General features: G+C 49.3%; 1 protein-coding gene across 5 annotated transcripts in view; it reads right to left on the bottom strand.

Annotated features, from left to right (window-relative positions):
• TMEM164 (transmembrane protein 164) overlaps window positions 1–16,676 on the bottom strand; it is a 166,208-nt gene that overhangs the window by 9,933 nt on the left and 139,599 nt on the right. For 4 of the 5 annotated variants that reach the window (XM_045051249.1, XM_045051248.1, XM_045051247.1 and 1 more), the window contains exon 6: window positions 9,859–10,054. The exons of the other annotated variant lie outside the window; for it this stretch is intronic. In XM_045051249.1, coding sequence (XP_044907184.1) covers window positions 9,859–10,054 — 196 coding nt within the window. The remainder of the gene's footprint in view (window positions 1–9,858; window positions 10,055–16,676) is intronic. 5 annotated transcript variants of the gene reach the window in all.

Raw genomic sequence — 16,676 nt, 5'->3', positions numbered from 1 at the left:
CTTGGTTTGTGAAAAGACACTGAGCTATGCACTTACACTTTGTGTGCTGAATGAATGGGAACTCGGCACCGTGTTGTCCCCTGGTTGCTGGGGACATTAAGGGTAAGAGGGGACCGGAAGGACCAGCAGGGGCTTAGGCTTGTGCTCAGGCCCCTCAAGCCCTGAGCCATTTTCCCCAGGTGTCCCTTCCCTCCAGCCTCTGCTTGGCTCTAAGTGGCAGCTGTGCGGTAGTGAGAGGTCACGTGGGCCAGGCACAGGAAAGGTACAGGAGGGGGCAGCCAGGAGGTCCTCAGCCTGGAGGCAGCTTAGCCACAGACCTGGGGAAAGCAGGGAGACGGCAGCCCCTCTCCTCACTGCGCACCTCCCCTGCCCTGCAGTCCCCGCCCTATGCTACGGGGGAAAGGGACACACACTCAGACACTGCCAAGGGTACATGTTCTCACTGCCCCTTGCCCAAACCCCCACTTTAGTACCGTTCACTCTGTTGCCCCATCCACCCCACAGTGGACCATCAATGAGGAGCCGTTTCTGAATCCGCCCCCATCCCCTCCAGCACCTGGTGCACATCAGGCACTCAAAAAATGATCAGCGTGTGAGAGAATGAATAGCACAGACCTTCCAGAGAATCCTCAAACCATACGAAACCCTTTGGCTTGGCAATACTACTTTGAGGACAACCATCGAATGCCTAAAGAACCCAACAGATGGCCCTTATTTGCACAAAGATATTTACAGCTGCACCACCTACAATATGGAGGATCTGGAAACAAACCAAATGGAGAGATAAACTCTGGCACCTCAATACCATGCAACCACCATTCAAATGACAACCGCCATTCAAATGACATCCAAACCATGAGCCTGTGTGGAAAAGTCCCTGGCTGGTAATGGCAAGTGTAAAAGGCAGAACACCAAACAGTATGCCAATGATGGAAAATAGAGCTTAGTGGTTTAAAACAAAGGGCTTGGGGTTGGACAGCCTTTTGAGTTTGAACCCTGCCTCTGCTATTGCCTATTGGTGGTGGGAGCGACCTTGGGCAAATAGTGCTGCCCCTCTAAGAGCCCTTCCTGTATGAAGACTGGAGGTAACATCCACCTCTTGGGGCTGCTGAGTGGAATAGGAGATATAGAAAAGTAAACAGAGCAGCTAGCTGGCACACAGCAGGCGGCTGCTATTTTTAGCATGGCAAAACCACAGCCATCCAAAATCTCCTAAAAAGCCTGGAAGAAGACAAGGGAATCTTGCAAAGACGTGATCTTCCCTGTGATGGGGGAGCTTGCTTTTTTTTTTCTTTTAAGTAGGCTTCACGCCCAGCGCGGAGTCCAACGTGGGGCTTGAACTCACCACCCTGAGATCAAAACCTGAGCTGAGATGAAGAATCGGATGCTTAACCAAATGAGCCACCCAGGCGCCCTGAGGTGGGGGCTTTGACTGTGGTTTCCACTGCCTTTTTACTGTTGTTGGTTCTTTTCATTGCAAAGATAAAGATTCGATTTCTCTGAAAACTTAAAAAAAAAAAGCAAGCACCCGGAGAATAAATGATCCACTCTGCATAGATATATGCAAATTGTATGCAAACGCACATTTCCTTTTTTCCATACACCTGAATGTGGCCCTTGGGATAATCCAAGTGAAAAACCAGGTTTCTTCCAAAGGCAAATAGAAACTTGAGCACTTTCAGAAAAATTAAACACATAAAACTTTTTTTTCCTACTTGAAGAAAGAAATGTGACATTTTCTGCTAGCATCTTGATTCCCAGGAGGATAGAAGCGTTTCATCTCTAAAGGTAGGGGGAACCAAGATAATAGCTTTTTCTGAAATCGATTTCTACCAGAAGGAAGCGTCACGCATGCTGGGAAAGAAGTCAACTGCACCACCAGCAGCAGCAAAGACAGATCCCCAGAGGCCTCCTGGGGGCCCTGTCTCCCATCCTATAAGCCCACCCAGGAAGGGCTTCCACCAAGGGGATGAGGCTGGGCACCAGGCTCCATGCTCGACAGTGGGGATAACGAGAACTGCCGTCGAGAACTGCCCGGCAGCATAAGAGTGAACAACAGGGTGGTGTGATAACTGAAAGCACAGTGGGTGATGGGACACAGAGGAAGGGTGGCTGGAGGTGACGGCTGAGGTGGGTTTTGAAGAAGCGTTGAGCAGGAGCTGGGATCGGAGCCTGCAAGAGGGAAAGGGTATTCGGGGCGCTGGGACAGCCTGAAAGAAGTGTGGAGGTGTGACGCGGCACGCTGGTTGCATGTAGTCTCCAGCAGGTCTGTGTCAGTGCAGCATAAAGTGGGAGGGGACATGTGTCAAGACATGGAGCCAGAGAGACAGGCAAGTGGGGTCAGGTCATGAAGAACCTCATTGGCCACATGGCCAGGAACTGGGCCTTTATCCGACGCGCAATGAGATGCCATTGAGAGGTTTAAACGGACACGCACGGTCAGATTGACATGTCAGCGAATCAACGTGCTCTGGCCGTGTGGACGGTGGGCTGGAGAGGGGCGAGACTGAAGACAGGTTTGGACGCCACTGCACAGATACGGATGAGCTGGCTACCGGCTGGACAGGAGGGAGGTGGGGAGGGTGGCTCCCAAGTCTGTGACTTCAGTAACTGAATTGATTTAGGGGAGAGAGGAGTTCAGTTTGGAGCACACTGATACCGAATGCCTACGGGGTATCCGCGTGCAGAGCTCAGGAGAGAAAGGACCTGGAAACAGAGCTTGGGATGGAGAGATCAGCGAGGAAGAGGCCCACAGAATGAGATTCAAGCACCAAGGACAGAGCCTGGGACCCAGCAATAGTTGCCAGAACAAAAAGGATCCCCAAAGAAGACGGGACTGAAGAGGAGATTAGCCCACGAGCTACTGTGACAATTTACATGTGAAGGAATTAAAATGAAATAAAATTGGAAATTTGATTCCTCAGTCGCACCAGCCACATTTCAAAGTGCTCAGTAACTACATGTGGCTAGTGGCTACCATATTGGGCAGTGCAGAGGCAGGACATTCCCACCATCACAGAAAATTCCACTGGGGGAAGGGTGCAGCTGGATGGCTCAGTCAGTTAAGTGTCCAACTTTGGCTCACGTCATGATCTCATGGTTCCTGAGTTCAAGCCCTGCATTGGGTTCTCTGCTGGCAGCACAGAACCCACTTCAGATCCTCTGCCCCCCTCTCTGCTTCTGCCCCTCCCCCGCTCATGGGGGATCTCTCTCTCTCTCTCTCTCTCTCTCTCTCTCTCTCTCTCAAAAATAAATAAACATTTTTTAAAAATTCACTGGGAACACGCTTTTCTATAGAGAGAAAGACAAATACTGCCACTGGGTTTGGCCACGTGCTGCTCACTGGTAATCTTGGCTGCAGCAATTTCAGGAAAATAGTGATGCAGGAGTTAGGTGGTAAAAGATGAAGGAAAGTTTTTCAGGTGTACAAGGCAAGGAAGGGAATTCCAGGCAAAGGGAACAGAACATGCAAAATCACAGAGAAATCATTAGCCACATTCCCAATATTTCAATCACTTCTCTGAATGTCCCCTTCATCCTTTTGCTCTTACCCAACCTACCTCTCCCCACAAGGAGCCTGCTACCCCTCTAGCCTTCAAAAGTAGTCACTGGTTTTTCTCCTTGAGCCCATGTATGTAGTAGAGTAGGTAACCTCTTCCGTTGCATTGCTGTTTCCAGACCACCAAGCCTCCTTCCTCTCTAAAGCCCTACAACCACTACCCCGTACCTCCCACTAGTCTTCCCTTTTAGGGCTGTCTACACACATATGGGTCATGGCCCTCAACATCCCTTGAGGATGTTATACCACTCCCCTGAAAACCATTCCTGCCCTATTTCTTGATAATTTCAACGAATGCCTGGATGAACCTTCCAGCATCCCAACCCCTCCATTCCTTGGCCCCCTCTCCTCAGGGACCCTGTCCTCTACTGCGCCTCAGCCATTCACTCACATGGCCGTTCTGAAGCCTCAGAACTCTGAATATCTGCAACGCCCCCAGAAGTCAAATATTCCATCTTCAACGACCGCTTCTGTCTTACACTCGCTCACCCTCACCCCGACACTTCTTTGATCCTGCCGGAATCTGTGATCCATAGGTCCTACCACCTTTTTTTTTTTTTCCTGTTCCTCACAGCTCCTGCTCCCCTCCTTGGATTCCATGGCCCATCATTCTAATTATCCCTGGCAGACACCTTTGACTCCACGGCGCCTCTCACGATCATACTCATCTTGGACACACACACACACACACACACACACACACGACCCAGCCCTGGTTAAATTCCAATCTCCTCCTCATTCCTTGCTTGCACCCACACAGTTGAATGTGCCTGGAGAAAAACAACAGTGCTGACTGTTCTCACTTGAAATTCGTGATCACAGACCTCAAGTGCATCTTTCGTGTTGCCAGGCAATCGCACTATACTTCCCCAGTCCATTCACCCTCTCAGACAACAATATTTTCTCCTCTCTTCTCTACCCTTCAGTATAGCTACCTCATCCTCACTTTCAGATGATGACCTTGCCTCCTACTTCACGGAGATGAAACGAATCAGGCAAAAGCTTTCAGAGCTCTCATGATTGCATCTAACCACCTGTCTGCATCGGTGTTCAGTGTGCTTGGCCATCACCCCTGTTACCATGGATGAACTGCCCAGGACCCTCGCCAAGGCCAGCCTTCCCATTTGTATCCAGATCATGTCCCCTCTCACCTGCTCGGTAGGACTCCAGCAACTACTTGCTCTTTTTCTTTTTCTTTTAAGTTTATTTATTTTGAGAGAGAGGGAGAGCTTGAGCCGGGGAGGGACAGAGAGAGAGGGAAAAGAGAATCCTGAGCAGACTCCACACTAACAGCGCAGAGCCCCCAACACAAGGCTCAATCCCATGAACCGAGATCATGACCTGAGCCGAAATCAAGAGTGGGACACTTAACCGACTGAGCCACCCGGGCGGCCCCGCTTCCGTTTTTCCTTAACATCAACCATTTCTTCTCCTCTGTTGGATTATTCCCATCAGCTCATAAACAAAATATACTATAATAGCTCCCACTCTAACACAAATAAACACCTGACGTTGCTGCCCCCTCAATCCTCTGCCCCTCTTTAGAGCAAAACTCCTTGAAAAAATTCTTTAGACTTCTATTATCCAATAGGGTAGCTATTGGACCAGTCACTACTGTGACTCCTGTGTGGCTCCTGAGCCCACGAGACGTGGCTAGTTTGAAGTGAGACGAGCTGTTAAGGTAAAATACGTACTGGATTTCAAAGGATGTAAAATATCCTGGTAATAATTTTGTACTGGTTACACTGGAATGATGATATTTTGGTTACTGGGTTAAATAAGATGTATGATTAAAATTAACTGCACCTGTTTCTTTGACCTCTTCTGAGTGTGGCTACTAGAACATTCGAAATTATATATGTGGCTCACCTAATTTTATCGACAGTACTTGTCCATACTCCCTGTCCACAATTCCTCTTCCCATTCTCTCTTAATCTGCCCTAATCCGGCTTCCACTTCTACCTCCCCCACCACCCTCTCCACCGAAACAGCTCCCCACAGGGTCACAAATCACCTTTTTTAAAAAGTAGGCTTCACACCCAGTGCAGAGCCCAACGTGGGGCTTGAAGTCAAGACCCAGAATCACTACTTGAGCTGAGATCAAGAGTCAGATGCCTCACTGACTGAGCCACCCCGGCACCCCACAAAAAACTTTTTCATTCCTGCACCCAATGGTCAATTCTCAGGCTTCATTTTACACACCTGCAAACTTCTGTTCTTGAAAAATTCTCTACCTGGCTTCTGGGACACTGCTCTGTCTTCATTCCCCTCCTGCTTCACAACCTGCTCCTTATCACTGTCCTCTAGTGTTTCTTCTTCCCCGCTCCCTGACCTCTAAACAATGGAGGGTCAAGGCTGCAGAACTCGGAGATTTTCTTTTCTCTCCATACTTTCATTCCCTCGGTGATTTCAACCAATCTCATGGCTCTAATACCACCTATGTGCTGATGACTCCAGCATTTACAGCTCAGCCTGGACCTTGGCCTTGAACTCCAGGCTCATATATCACACAGCCTACTCACTATCTGCACTTGGATACCTAAACGGGCATCTCACTTCCTTCAACTTCTGATCTTGGCTCCTACGGGAGATCATTACAGTCATGGCTCCGGGTGAATCATGACCTCCTGGTATCCACACGCTTATGTCATACCCTCCCACACTGATTTGGCCATTTGGCCCACCTGGCTCAGCCACGTAACTTGCTTTGACTAATGGGATATCGTCATACAGGATGCAATCAGAGGCTTGATTAACACCTGTGCACTGGAGCCTGCCCTCTTGGAATGCCGCCTGGAGACCCCCATGCCAGGAAAGGCCCTGCAGGTAGAGAGGCCCAAGCCATCCCAACTGTTCCAGGTGAGCCCAGGCAGGACGAATAGAAAAATTATCTTAGTAGCTTGGGGCTGCCATAATAAAATACCATAGGCTGGGTGGCTTGCAATAATAGAAATTTTATTTTTTTTCACAGTTCTGAAAGCCATAAAGTCTAGGACCACGGCACTGGCCGATTGGTGTCTGGTGAGAACCCACTTCCTGGTTCAGAGACAGCCATCTTTTTGCTGTATCCTCACAAGGTAAGAGGGGCTAGGGAGCTCTCTGGCCTCTTATAAAAGTACCAATCCTGTTCATCGGAAAGCTCCACTCTCGTGACCTAATTGAACCCTAATTACCTCCCAAAGTCTCCATCTCCAAATACAATCGCATCAGGAGTTAGGGTTTCAACATATGAACTTGTGGGGGCGGGGAGGGCACAAACATTCAGTCCATAACAAAGAATGACCCAGTCCACCCGCACTGTTGTGAAAAATAATGGGGCCATTGGGGGGTTTTTTGGTACCTCTTAATCCCCTTCACCAATTTTGCCCATCCCCCCCCCCCACCAAGCTCCCTCGTCTATGGCAACCACCAGTTTGCTCTGTGTATTTATGAGTCTGTTTCTGTTTTTGTTTGTACATCTGTTTTGTTTTCTAGATTCTACATATAAACGAAAATCATAGGGCATCTTTTTTTTGACTTATTTCAGTTAGCAAAATACCCTCTAGGTCCATCCATGTTATCACAGATGGCAAGGTTCCCCCCCCCCCTTTTTATGGCCAATATTCCAATATGGGGTGTGTCTGTGTGTATCACATCTTCTTTATCCATTCATCTACTGATGGACACTTGGGTTGCTTCCATATCTTGGCTATTGTAAACAATGCAGCGATAAACACAGGAATGCATGTATCTTTTCCAGTTAGTGTTTTCATTTTCGTCAGACAGATACCCAGTAGCGGAATTACTGGATTGTACAGTATTTCTATTTTTTAACTCTTTGAGGAACCTCCACACTGTTTTCCACAGTGGCTGCGCCAGTTTAGGTTCCCACCAACAGTGCCTGAGGTTTCCCTTTTGTCCACATCCTCACCAACACTTGCTGTTTCTGGTCTTTTTGATACTAGCCTTTCTGACCAGTGTGAGGTGGTAAGTCACGGTGGTTTTGATTTGCATTTTCCTGATGATTGGTGATGTTGAGCACCTGTTGGCCATCTGTATGTCTTCTTTGGAAAAAAATGTCTATTCAGGTCTTCTGCCGATTGTTTAATTGGATTATTTGGGTTTGGGGTGTTTAGTTGTGTAAGTTCTTTATATATTTTGGATACGAACCCCTTGGCAGATCTATCATTTGCAAATATCTTCTCCCATTCAGTAGGTTGCCTTTTCGTTTTGTTGACGGTTTCCTTCAGTGTGCAGGAGATTTATCGTTTGGTGTACTCCAATAATAAGCCACTGTTTTCAGTCACTACATTTTAGGATGTTTGCTACACAAAAATAGATAACTGGAAGAGCACTTCCACTCCCCAACGCCCCCCCAAAAAGAAATAAACAAGCCCAAATCCTTTCTCCTAGTCTTTTTGATCTAGGTTCATGGTCATCCATCTAAGTCACTAAAGTTAAAAACCTTCGAGAGTCATCCTTGACCCCTCTTGCGCTCACACCTTGTATCTGATCCATCAGCAAATCCTGTTGGCTGAACCCTCAGCATGTATCCAGAATCCAGGGACTCTTCTCTGGCTCCAGTCAGTACCCTAGCCACTATCATTGCCTACCTGAGTTACTACAAACAACACTTACACGTCTCCTTGCTTCTACCCTTGTCCCCCGTGGTCTAATTTCAGTAGAACAACTGGGTGACCCCTTTAAAAATTCATTCAGATCATGTGAGTCCACTGCTAAAAACCCTCCAATGGCCTCCGACCTCCCTAAGAATAAAATGCCAAGTCCTTACTGTGGTCTGCGAGGCCTTATGTATGATCTGCCCCCTCATCTATAATAGTACCTCTCTCACCTCATCTCCTACAACTTACCCCTTCCTTCACATGGCTCTAGACACTGACCTACTTGCTGTTGCTGGAATATTCTAGAAACACTCCTGTGTCTCGGTCCCGTATGCTTATTTGCTCTTCTTGGCATATCCCTCCACCAGGTACTCAATAGCTCACTCCCTTGCTTACGAGCCTTCACTCAAATGTCACATTCTCAGTGAGGCCTTCCCTTTAAATGAGGCTACCTCAGGGTGCCTGCATGGTTCAGTCGGTCAGTTAAGCGTCAGACTCTTGATTTTGGTTCAGGTCATGATCTCATGGTTCATGAGTAAGAACTCCGGCCCCTTCCCCCTTCTCTCTCAAAACAAACTTAACAATAAAAATAAAAATAAATAAAAATAAAAAGAGGCTACCTCATGTAAACATGCAACCTCTCCAACCATCCAGCATCCCTATACCCTTGACTCTGCTTTACCTCTCCCCTTATGGAGCGTAACATTATCTAACACACTATATATTTCATTTATTTATTTACTGTCTCCTTCCATAACAATGTAAGCTAGTGAAAGCAAGCATATGTATCTGTTTTGCTCATGACTTTATCCCCGGCAAGTGCTTGGCACAAAGTAGGGGTTCCATAAAGATTTGCAGGAAGAGTGAAGTAAACAGCCCAGTATGTTTGAAGACTGTATACAGTTTGGAATCACTGGACTGCCATGAAGGGGAGAGGGATAAACAAGGGACAAGAGCCACCTTATGAAGAATTCTGTTGGCTACATCAGATATCTGGGACTTTACAAATCACCTTGAGATCTTGTTAAAAGGCAGGTTCCGGTGCAGCAGGTCTGGGGTGGGGACTGAGAGCCTGCATTTCTAACTGGCCCCCAGATGCTGCTGGGCCTCAGATCACACTCTGAAGCGAGGGACAGAGCTTACAGTCTGGCTGCGGACTGAAATAAATCAAGGCTAAGGGCGCCTGATTGAGTGTCCGACTCTTGATTTTGGCTCAGGTCATGATCTCATAGTTTGTGAGATCGAGCCCCACGTCAGGCTCTGCATTGACAGTACGGAGCCTGCTTGGGAATCTCTCTCCCCATCTCTCTACCTCTCCTGTGCACACGTGTGCGCTCTCTCTCAAAATGAATACACTTAAAAAAAAAAAAAAAGAAATAGAGGGGGGCTAGAGGCAGGAACACCACTGTTGAGGCTGTTGCAATAGAACAAATCAGGGATGATCTGATCCAAACTCAAGCTGGAGTGATGGGAATGAATTCGAGAAACGATCAGGAGGTCAAACTGACAGGATTTGGTCACTGACTGGATACGGAAGAGAAGGGGAATGAAGGGCCAATGATTATCTGTAGATTTCTGGCGTGGGTAATGAGTGGATGGTGGTACCACTCAATGGGATAGGGAACATCAGAGAAGGTGCAGGTTTGGGGACAGGGAAGAGGATGACTACTTCAGTTCCCAACAGCATTGCCAACCCACCTTTGGGCCCTCTCTAAATGAGACGCCTTGATTTCCAGCTTCTGCAAGCCTTCACTGCCCAGGAGATACAGCCCTGGGTGGCATGATCCCACGATGGCCATGGATATGGGATTCCTATTCTCAGCCACTGAGCACAGGCCCAAGTCCGGTTTCCCTTCCATCCAGGCATTCGACCAAATGAACTGGACCCTATAGTCTGTTTAACGTACAAGAAAACAGAGACTGCCCTAAGTTAGGTGTCCATGCGGAAGGCCCATCTTGTCAACTTCCTATTCTGAGGGGCTACGGAGCCCATTCAGGCCAGGCTTCACCTTCAAAGTGCCTAGCGGGGGCTGACTGGGCCACACAGCCTCTGGCTGAGGCAACTTAAAGACCCACCTTCATCTACGAGCCTCACAGCCAGCCCCCTGCCAACAGCATGCAGAGTGAGGACCCTGAGCTGGCAAAGAATCCAGCAGGTGGACCTGTCCTAGCAGATTAAGCACTGGAGTCTAGAGACCCAGGTCCCAGCTTCCACGCTTAGTATGTTGCTCCAGGACCACACGTGTGGATCAAAACCCCTCTAAGCAGCACTGTCCCACTTACAGGCCAATTGCGGGCCCTCTGGACCTTGCCGGAGCTTTGCAGGAATAGAAAAGCTAAAGGAGCATGGAGCTAGTCTACGGAAAAGCACTACTGAAACGTAACACACCACTGCGCCTCGCGCAAGTCACGTAGTTAGCGTCAGCCGGGTCTCTGGTGAGCTTTCAGCAAGGTGGTGGGTGGGGGTGGGGGGAGCAACTCTTGGATCATTTGAGGCAGTGAGACCTAACCTTCAGCCTGAATCAGAACCCCTCAGGGGAGGGGCACCTGGGTGACTCGGTGGGTTAAGCATCCAACTTCGGCTCAGGTCATGATCTCACGGTTCATGGGTTTGAGCCCCGCATCGGGCTCTGTGCTGACAACTGGGAGCCTGGAGCCTGCTTGGGATTTTTTGTGTCTGTCTCTCTGTGTCTGTCCCTCCCTCCCTCCCTCCCTCCCTCTCTCTCCCTCAGAAACAAAAATAATAAAAACATTTTTAAAAATTAAAAAAAAAATCCTCTCAGGAGAGTGGCGCTCAGACTTCAGCTGGCATCACAACTCCCCCAGACACACACTGGAGGGCTTGTTACAAGGGAGGTTTCTGGGCTGCACCCCAGACTTTCTGATTCAGTAGGTGTGGGATAGGACCTACAGTCAGGAACCTGAGAATTTGTACTTCCACCAAGTTCCCCAGTTAGGCTGCTGCTGCCGCTGGTCCAAGAACCACACTTTGAGAACCCGTGTAGAAAATGCAGGTTCCTGGGCCCTGCCCCAGAGACTTGAATCCAGGAGAGGGGCCACAACCGGCCAGACATGAGAAGCAGGGCTTCCTGGGAGCCGCTTACAATCACAGTCAGAAGTACCTGACTTAATCCTCTGCCCCTGTAAAGCATTCCTGAGACCCAACTCCTTAGTCTTCGGTGGGGGCACCCCATGGTTCTCAGAAACTCTCCTGTCCACCACTTGCCCAAGCCTCAGCCCTCGGCCATTGTTTCAGATTCCACAGCTCTTCCCTCACCCTACCTGAGCCCCTTGGCCTTTCCCCTGCCCCCTCGCCTGGCCAGCAAAGTGCAAGCCAGTGGAAGAGAACTTTCCCAGCATCCTAAGGCTAGTTGAACAAGAATGGGGGGGGGGGATGAGCTAAAGGGGGGTGGGGGAGAAACAGGCAAACTGAGATCAGTGTGACCCTGGAGCTGGTTTTCAAGCCCTCACTGGCCAAAGTACTCTTGCTTTGACTGTCCTAGAAACTAGCACAGTGGCCAGAGGCATCCCAACCCTCATCCTCCAGGAGATGAGCTTAAAGCTTATCTCAAGAGAGGCAGGGCTTGCCTGCTTCGAACAACATTGGGGGTTCTTACACCTCAGTTTCCTGAAATGTCCCCAAAGGCCATTTGATTTGCTTATACTTCAAAACACCTTTCTCCCCCTGTTTTGAAGCCTGGGAGTCCCCGGCTCCCCAATTCTGAAACAAGGGCTCCCTCTAGTGAAATAGAAAGGGGTTTCCAAGCAGCCTGGAGGCCGGGCTTATTCACCCTCCTGGAGCCAGGCAGGGGTCCTCCCCCCAACCTCCCCCAACCCCCCCCTCCCCCAGACAGCGTAGGGCACCCATGAACCACTCCCCAGAATGGTGTTCTGAATGCCTAAAAGGCAAAGAGTTACAAAAGAAGCCAATGATATTAAAGCAGAGTTATCAAGATAGGAAAAACAGATCTGTAATTCAGTACTTCCATGTTTCTTTACTAATACATTTAAATGAGATCCAGCAGCGGGTCTAAGCAATTTCAAGGCAGCAAAGGGCATAAACAGTATTCTGAGCTGTCTGCGGCCACTGTAATGTGAGAGGAAGTTGTCTGATTGCTAGTGACATTAAAGTCTCAGGTATGGCTACCGTCACTGGCACTTGTTGCCTACATTTGAGGGCTGCATTTCTGGCCGAGGTTAGTGGGGGAAAAAAAAAAGGTATGATGTTTTTTTCCCACCCAACTTAATGGACCCCTTAATCCCTAGTTGTGGACCCCATGTTAAGAACCTCTGCCTAGGAGGCGTCTGGGTGGCTCAGCTGGTTGAGTGTCTGACTCTTGATTTCAGCTCAGGTCACGATCCCAGGGTTGTGAAATCAAGCCCTGTGTCGGGTTCCACACTGAGCATGGAGCCTGCTTAAGATTCTCTGTTTCCCTCTGCCCTTCTCCCCCCATTCACGTGCACTCTCTGTATATGTATATATAAAAAGTGGGGCACCTGGGTGGCTCAGTTGAGCATCCATCCGACTCTTGATTTTGGCTCGGGCCATGGTCTTGCAGTGCATGAGATCAAGCCATGCATCGGGCTCTGCACCGATGGCGTGGAGCCTGCTTGGGATTCTGTCTCTCCCTCTCTCTGCCCTTCTTCTACTCACCCTCTCTCTTTCTCTAAATAAATAAATAAATAAATCATTCATTCATTCATTCCTAAATAAAACCACCACACTCACCCAACCAAAAAAACCCACAGGGATGAGGAAAAGGGGAGGGAGTTCTCCCATCAAGGAACTGGATCACCAGCCCTGCAGGTCCTAAAGCTGTGTGCGGTCGCTCTCCTACACCCATCCTGCAGCTGACTTCTCTCCAGACTGGAGGAGGAAACCTCTGGAAACCTGGTCCCAGCACCGGCAAATCCTTTCACACCCACTAGCTTCGCACAGAATGGTCCTTGCACCTCCTCTCCCTACAGAGACCCGGCTCTCCCCCAGGACACTGCTTCTCCCTCTGGGTGCTCTGAGCAGAGACTCCTCCTCCTCCTCCTCCTCCTCCTCCTCCTCCTCCTCCTCCTCCTCCTCCTCCACCTAGGCTCACAGCAAGCTTCTGTGGGGGAGAGGGGGAGCTGAAGAACCCCCTCCCATTACTGCTGCTGGACGTTTACTCTTCTTTCTTCCAAGCTTCACGTTCTCTTCTTCACCACAGTCCACCCCCCCGCCCCCCCCCCCCCCCCCCCCCCCCCCCCCCCCCCCCCCCCGGTCACCGTCAGACTCAACCCAGATCAGTCTCGATTTGCATACAGGCTTCCTCTTTATATCAGGCCTTCTCCTGCCAGCATTCTGGGTGATTCCAACATCTGCAGGAGGGGCTCTTCTAACATCCTAACCTCATGGCCTCTTGAACCTCCTCAACCCTCCAGACCTGCACCTCAACGCCACCTTACTACCCAAACGGCTTCAGTGAGCACCCCGACCACCCCGCCTCAGTTACATTTATCTGACCACAGTTTCCCCGTAATTTCAGATTCCACATCCTCAACTCCTACTTGTACAGGTACCTACAGACGTCCTGGTGACCTCTGATCCCGTGATTCCCGCCCCTCCGTGGACTTCCTCCTCGCCCTTCCTTCCATACCATCTTGGGCCCTGTGACCGATCACTTGAACTAGCCCCCTCTACTCCCAGGTGGACAGAGGGAACTCCTCATCCACCTCACCACACACTACCCCGCACCCCCTCACCAGTTCATCCCCCAGGGGGCACCTGCTAACAGTGACATCCGAAGAAACTGCCCGGACCACATTTTATGATATTAGGAGGGCAGAGTCAGGGTACCTTGGCAAACAGAAACCATATGAAGAGCAGACTTATGCAGTGTGAACTGAGTGACGGCCGCTATCACAAGCACCTCACATACACCGATACATTTAACGCTCACTAAAACCCTTTGGGGAAGTACAATCGTTCTTGTGTCACACATGAAGAAATGGAAACGCAGACAAGTTACGACACTTAGCCAAGGTCACACAGCTGGGAAAGTCGCAGGACCAGGATTTGAAAGCAGGTAGTCCCGCTTCGGAATGGGCAGCGCACACTTTTCACTGTTTATTGAGTGTGTGTCACAACCATCCCATCGGCAGGCAGCCAGGCCTGTTCGATTTCCTCTCAGGCTTCCCAGTTCCTTTGCCTGGATGGGGAATAAGTTCAGGCTCACGCTATAGATCTGGCCACTTTAGATTCTCAGGGGATGGAGCATGCCAAGACCAAAGCTACAGGCTCCAGCCCAGCCAGCCGAAGCAGCCCTGCCTGTGTTGGAGCGGCTGGGTGCTTGATCAGCTAATAATAAAAGAAGACCTGGGGCGCCTGGGTGGCTCCATCACTTAAGTGTCCGCCTTCAGCTCAGGTCATGATCTCGCGGTTCATTTGAGTTCGAGCCCCACATCAGGATCTGTGTGGACAGCTCAGAGCCCAGAGCCTGCTTCGGATTCTGTGTCTCCCTCTCTCTCTGCACCCCCCTTCCACTGGCGCTCTCTTTTTCTCTCTCAAAAACAAACATTAAAATAAATAAAGTAAGAACTCTATTTCCCGTTCTGTTATTGTTCCTTGGGTGGCCTGCCCTCAGTCGGAAACCCAAAAGGAGGCAAGTGTGTGGCAAGATTACCAAGACTCTGTCCCAAACCCCATGCATCCTTCGCTTTCTGGATCTTCAACACCATCGATCCTACTTACAAAGCCCCACCTTTGGACAGACGCCTCAAACCAGATGTCCTGCCCCTCCATTCAGGCTGCTGAGCCCTCCTGGAGAAATTGGGTCACTTTACAGTCCAGCGCTGGGAAAATGCAAGGAAATGTGTTTCAGGAGGGCCCCCTCAAGTGCTAGTCATCAACCTTCTAGAGCCACGTTGTCCAATATGGTACCCACTAAAGACCTGCAGCTACTTCGATTTCAGTGCAAATTCATTGAACTTAAATCAAACATGAAATTCCTTGCTCCTAGTTCCTTGGTTACACTAACCATGTTTCTTCTGCTCAGGAGCCACACGGAGTTGGCGGCTACACAACTGAGCACAGCAGCTATAGATCATCCCCATAATTACCGAGAATTCTAGTGGACAGCACAGAAAAGTCTAGAATTCTTTCTCCCATACCACTTATTTCTCCTGTCAGTGCCCATCCCAATCCACCACAGAGCCCGTTCGTTCTCAGCAGGTGCCATCACCTGTGATTCACCCACTCCTCTTCCTCCCTAGCACCCTCACTGCTCCCTCTCACTACTGGCCTTCATCTTCACACTTGACCATGCCTAGCCTTGGGCAGAGAGGAAAGGGGAGGAGAGGGGGAAGGAAAGGCAGGAAAAGGAAGACGTGGGGAGAGAGAAATCCCTCCCTTAGCTTTGCAACACCCTTAACCCCTCCTTCTTTAACACCTTTAACGCCTGCCTTCCTTCCCATTCCCACTTCTCCAATGGCCTTACTTTACCAGAACTCTCTGAAATGCGGCGCTCCTGATCACTACTTCTCAGATGAACAGGTCTACTGCCCTAGCTTCCAGGAGAGCTGGCCATTCCTATTACTGCTCTGACAGGTCCTGCAATCTCCTTAAACTCCTCTCCCCCTCGTCTACTATTCACAGGTCAATGTTCCCCCACCCAAGGCCTTTTTTCCAAGTTCTATTTCTTCCGCTCCCATGATTGTATGCACCACCTTTACACCAAGGACACTGAAGTCTGCCTCTAGCCAAGACTCCCATGAACTGTGCCAGAATATTCCATCCAACTGCCTCCTGGACATCTCAGCCTGATAGCCTAGAAGTATCTGAAACTCAAGTAAAGAACAACAATCTTCCTTCCTAAAACATGTTCCTTCCTTCTGTGTCCCCTTCTCCATTACTGGTACCCTATCTTCCTTCAGCCACCCAGGCCAAAATCCCGGGGCCTCATAGACTTTGCCCTCTCCCTCACTCCCACAGCATCTTAATTATAATAAACACAGTGAAGCCTTGGTTTGCGAGCATAATTCGTCCTGGAAACATGCTTGTAATCCAAAGCACTCATATATCAAAACGAATTTCAAGAACCACTGGCTTAGTTGTGATCATGTGATGTTTGGTGTCACACACTACTCGTATCACAAGACATCGCTCGTTTATCAAGTTAAAATTGATTAGAAATGTTTGCTTGTCTTGTGGAACACTCGCAGAACAAGCTACAAACAACCCACGGTTTTACGGTACTATCAATTGAATTATTTAGTATTAGTAATTTAAATTAAATTAAAAGTGATCTTCATTGTAGAGCCTCATTTCCTGAAAAGACGAAAAGATGAGGCTACTGCCACCTAGTGGTAAAACACAGATAAACAATCAGATGAGGCCTTTACGACATTTGAGGTATGCAGATTCAAAACAATGTTCAGGAAAGTGTGCCTTAGGCTGCCTAGGGAAGTCACACACAGCTCCAGCGTGGAGGCAGCATCGCTGAGCTAATGTTAAAGGGGGACATGGAGTTTGCTAGGCTCTAGGTAGA

Source organism: Felis catus, chromosome X (genome assembly GCF_018350175.1).
Source record: "Felis catus isolate Fca126 chromosome X, F.catus_Fca126_mat1.0, whole genome shotgun sequence".
Lineage (NCBI taxonomy): Eukaryota > Metazoa > Chordata > Mammalia > Carnivora > Felidae > Felis > Felis catus.
Note: the sequence above shows the minus strand (reverse complement) of the source record. Positions and strands in the feature narration are given on the sequence as shown.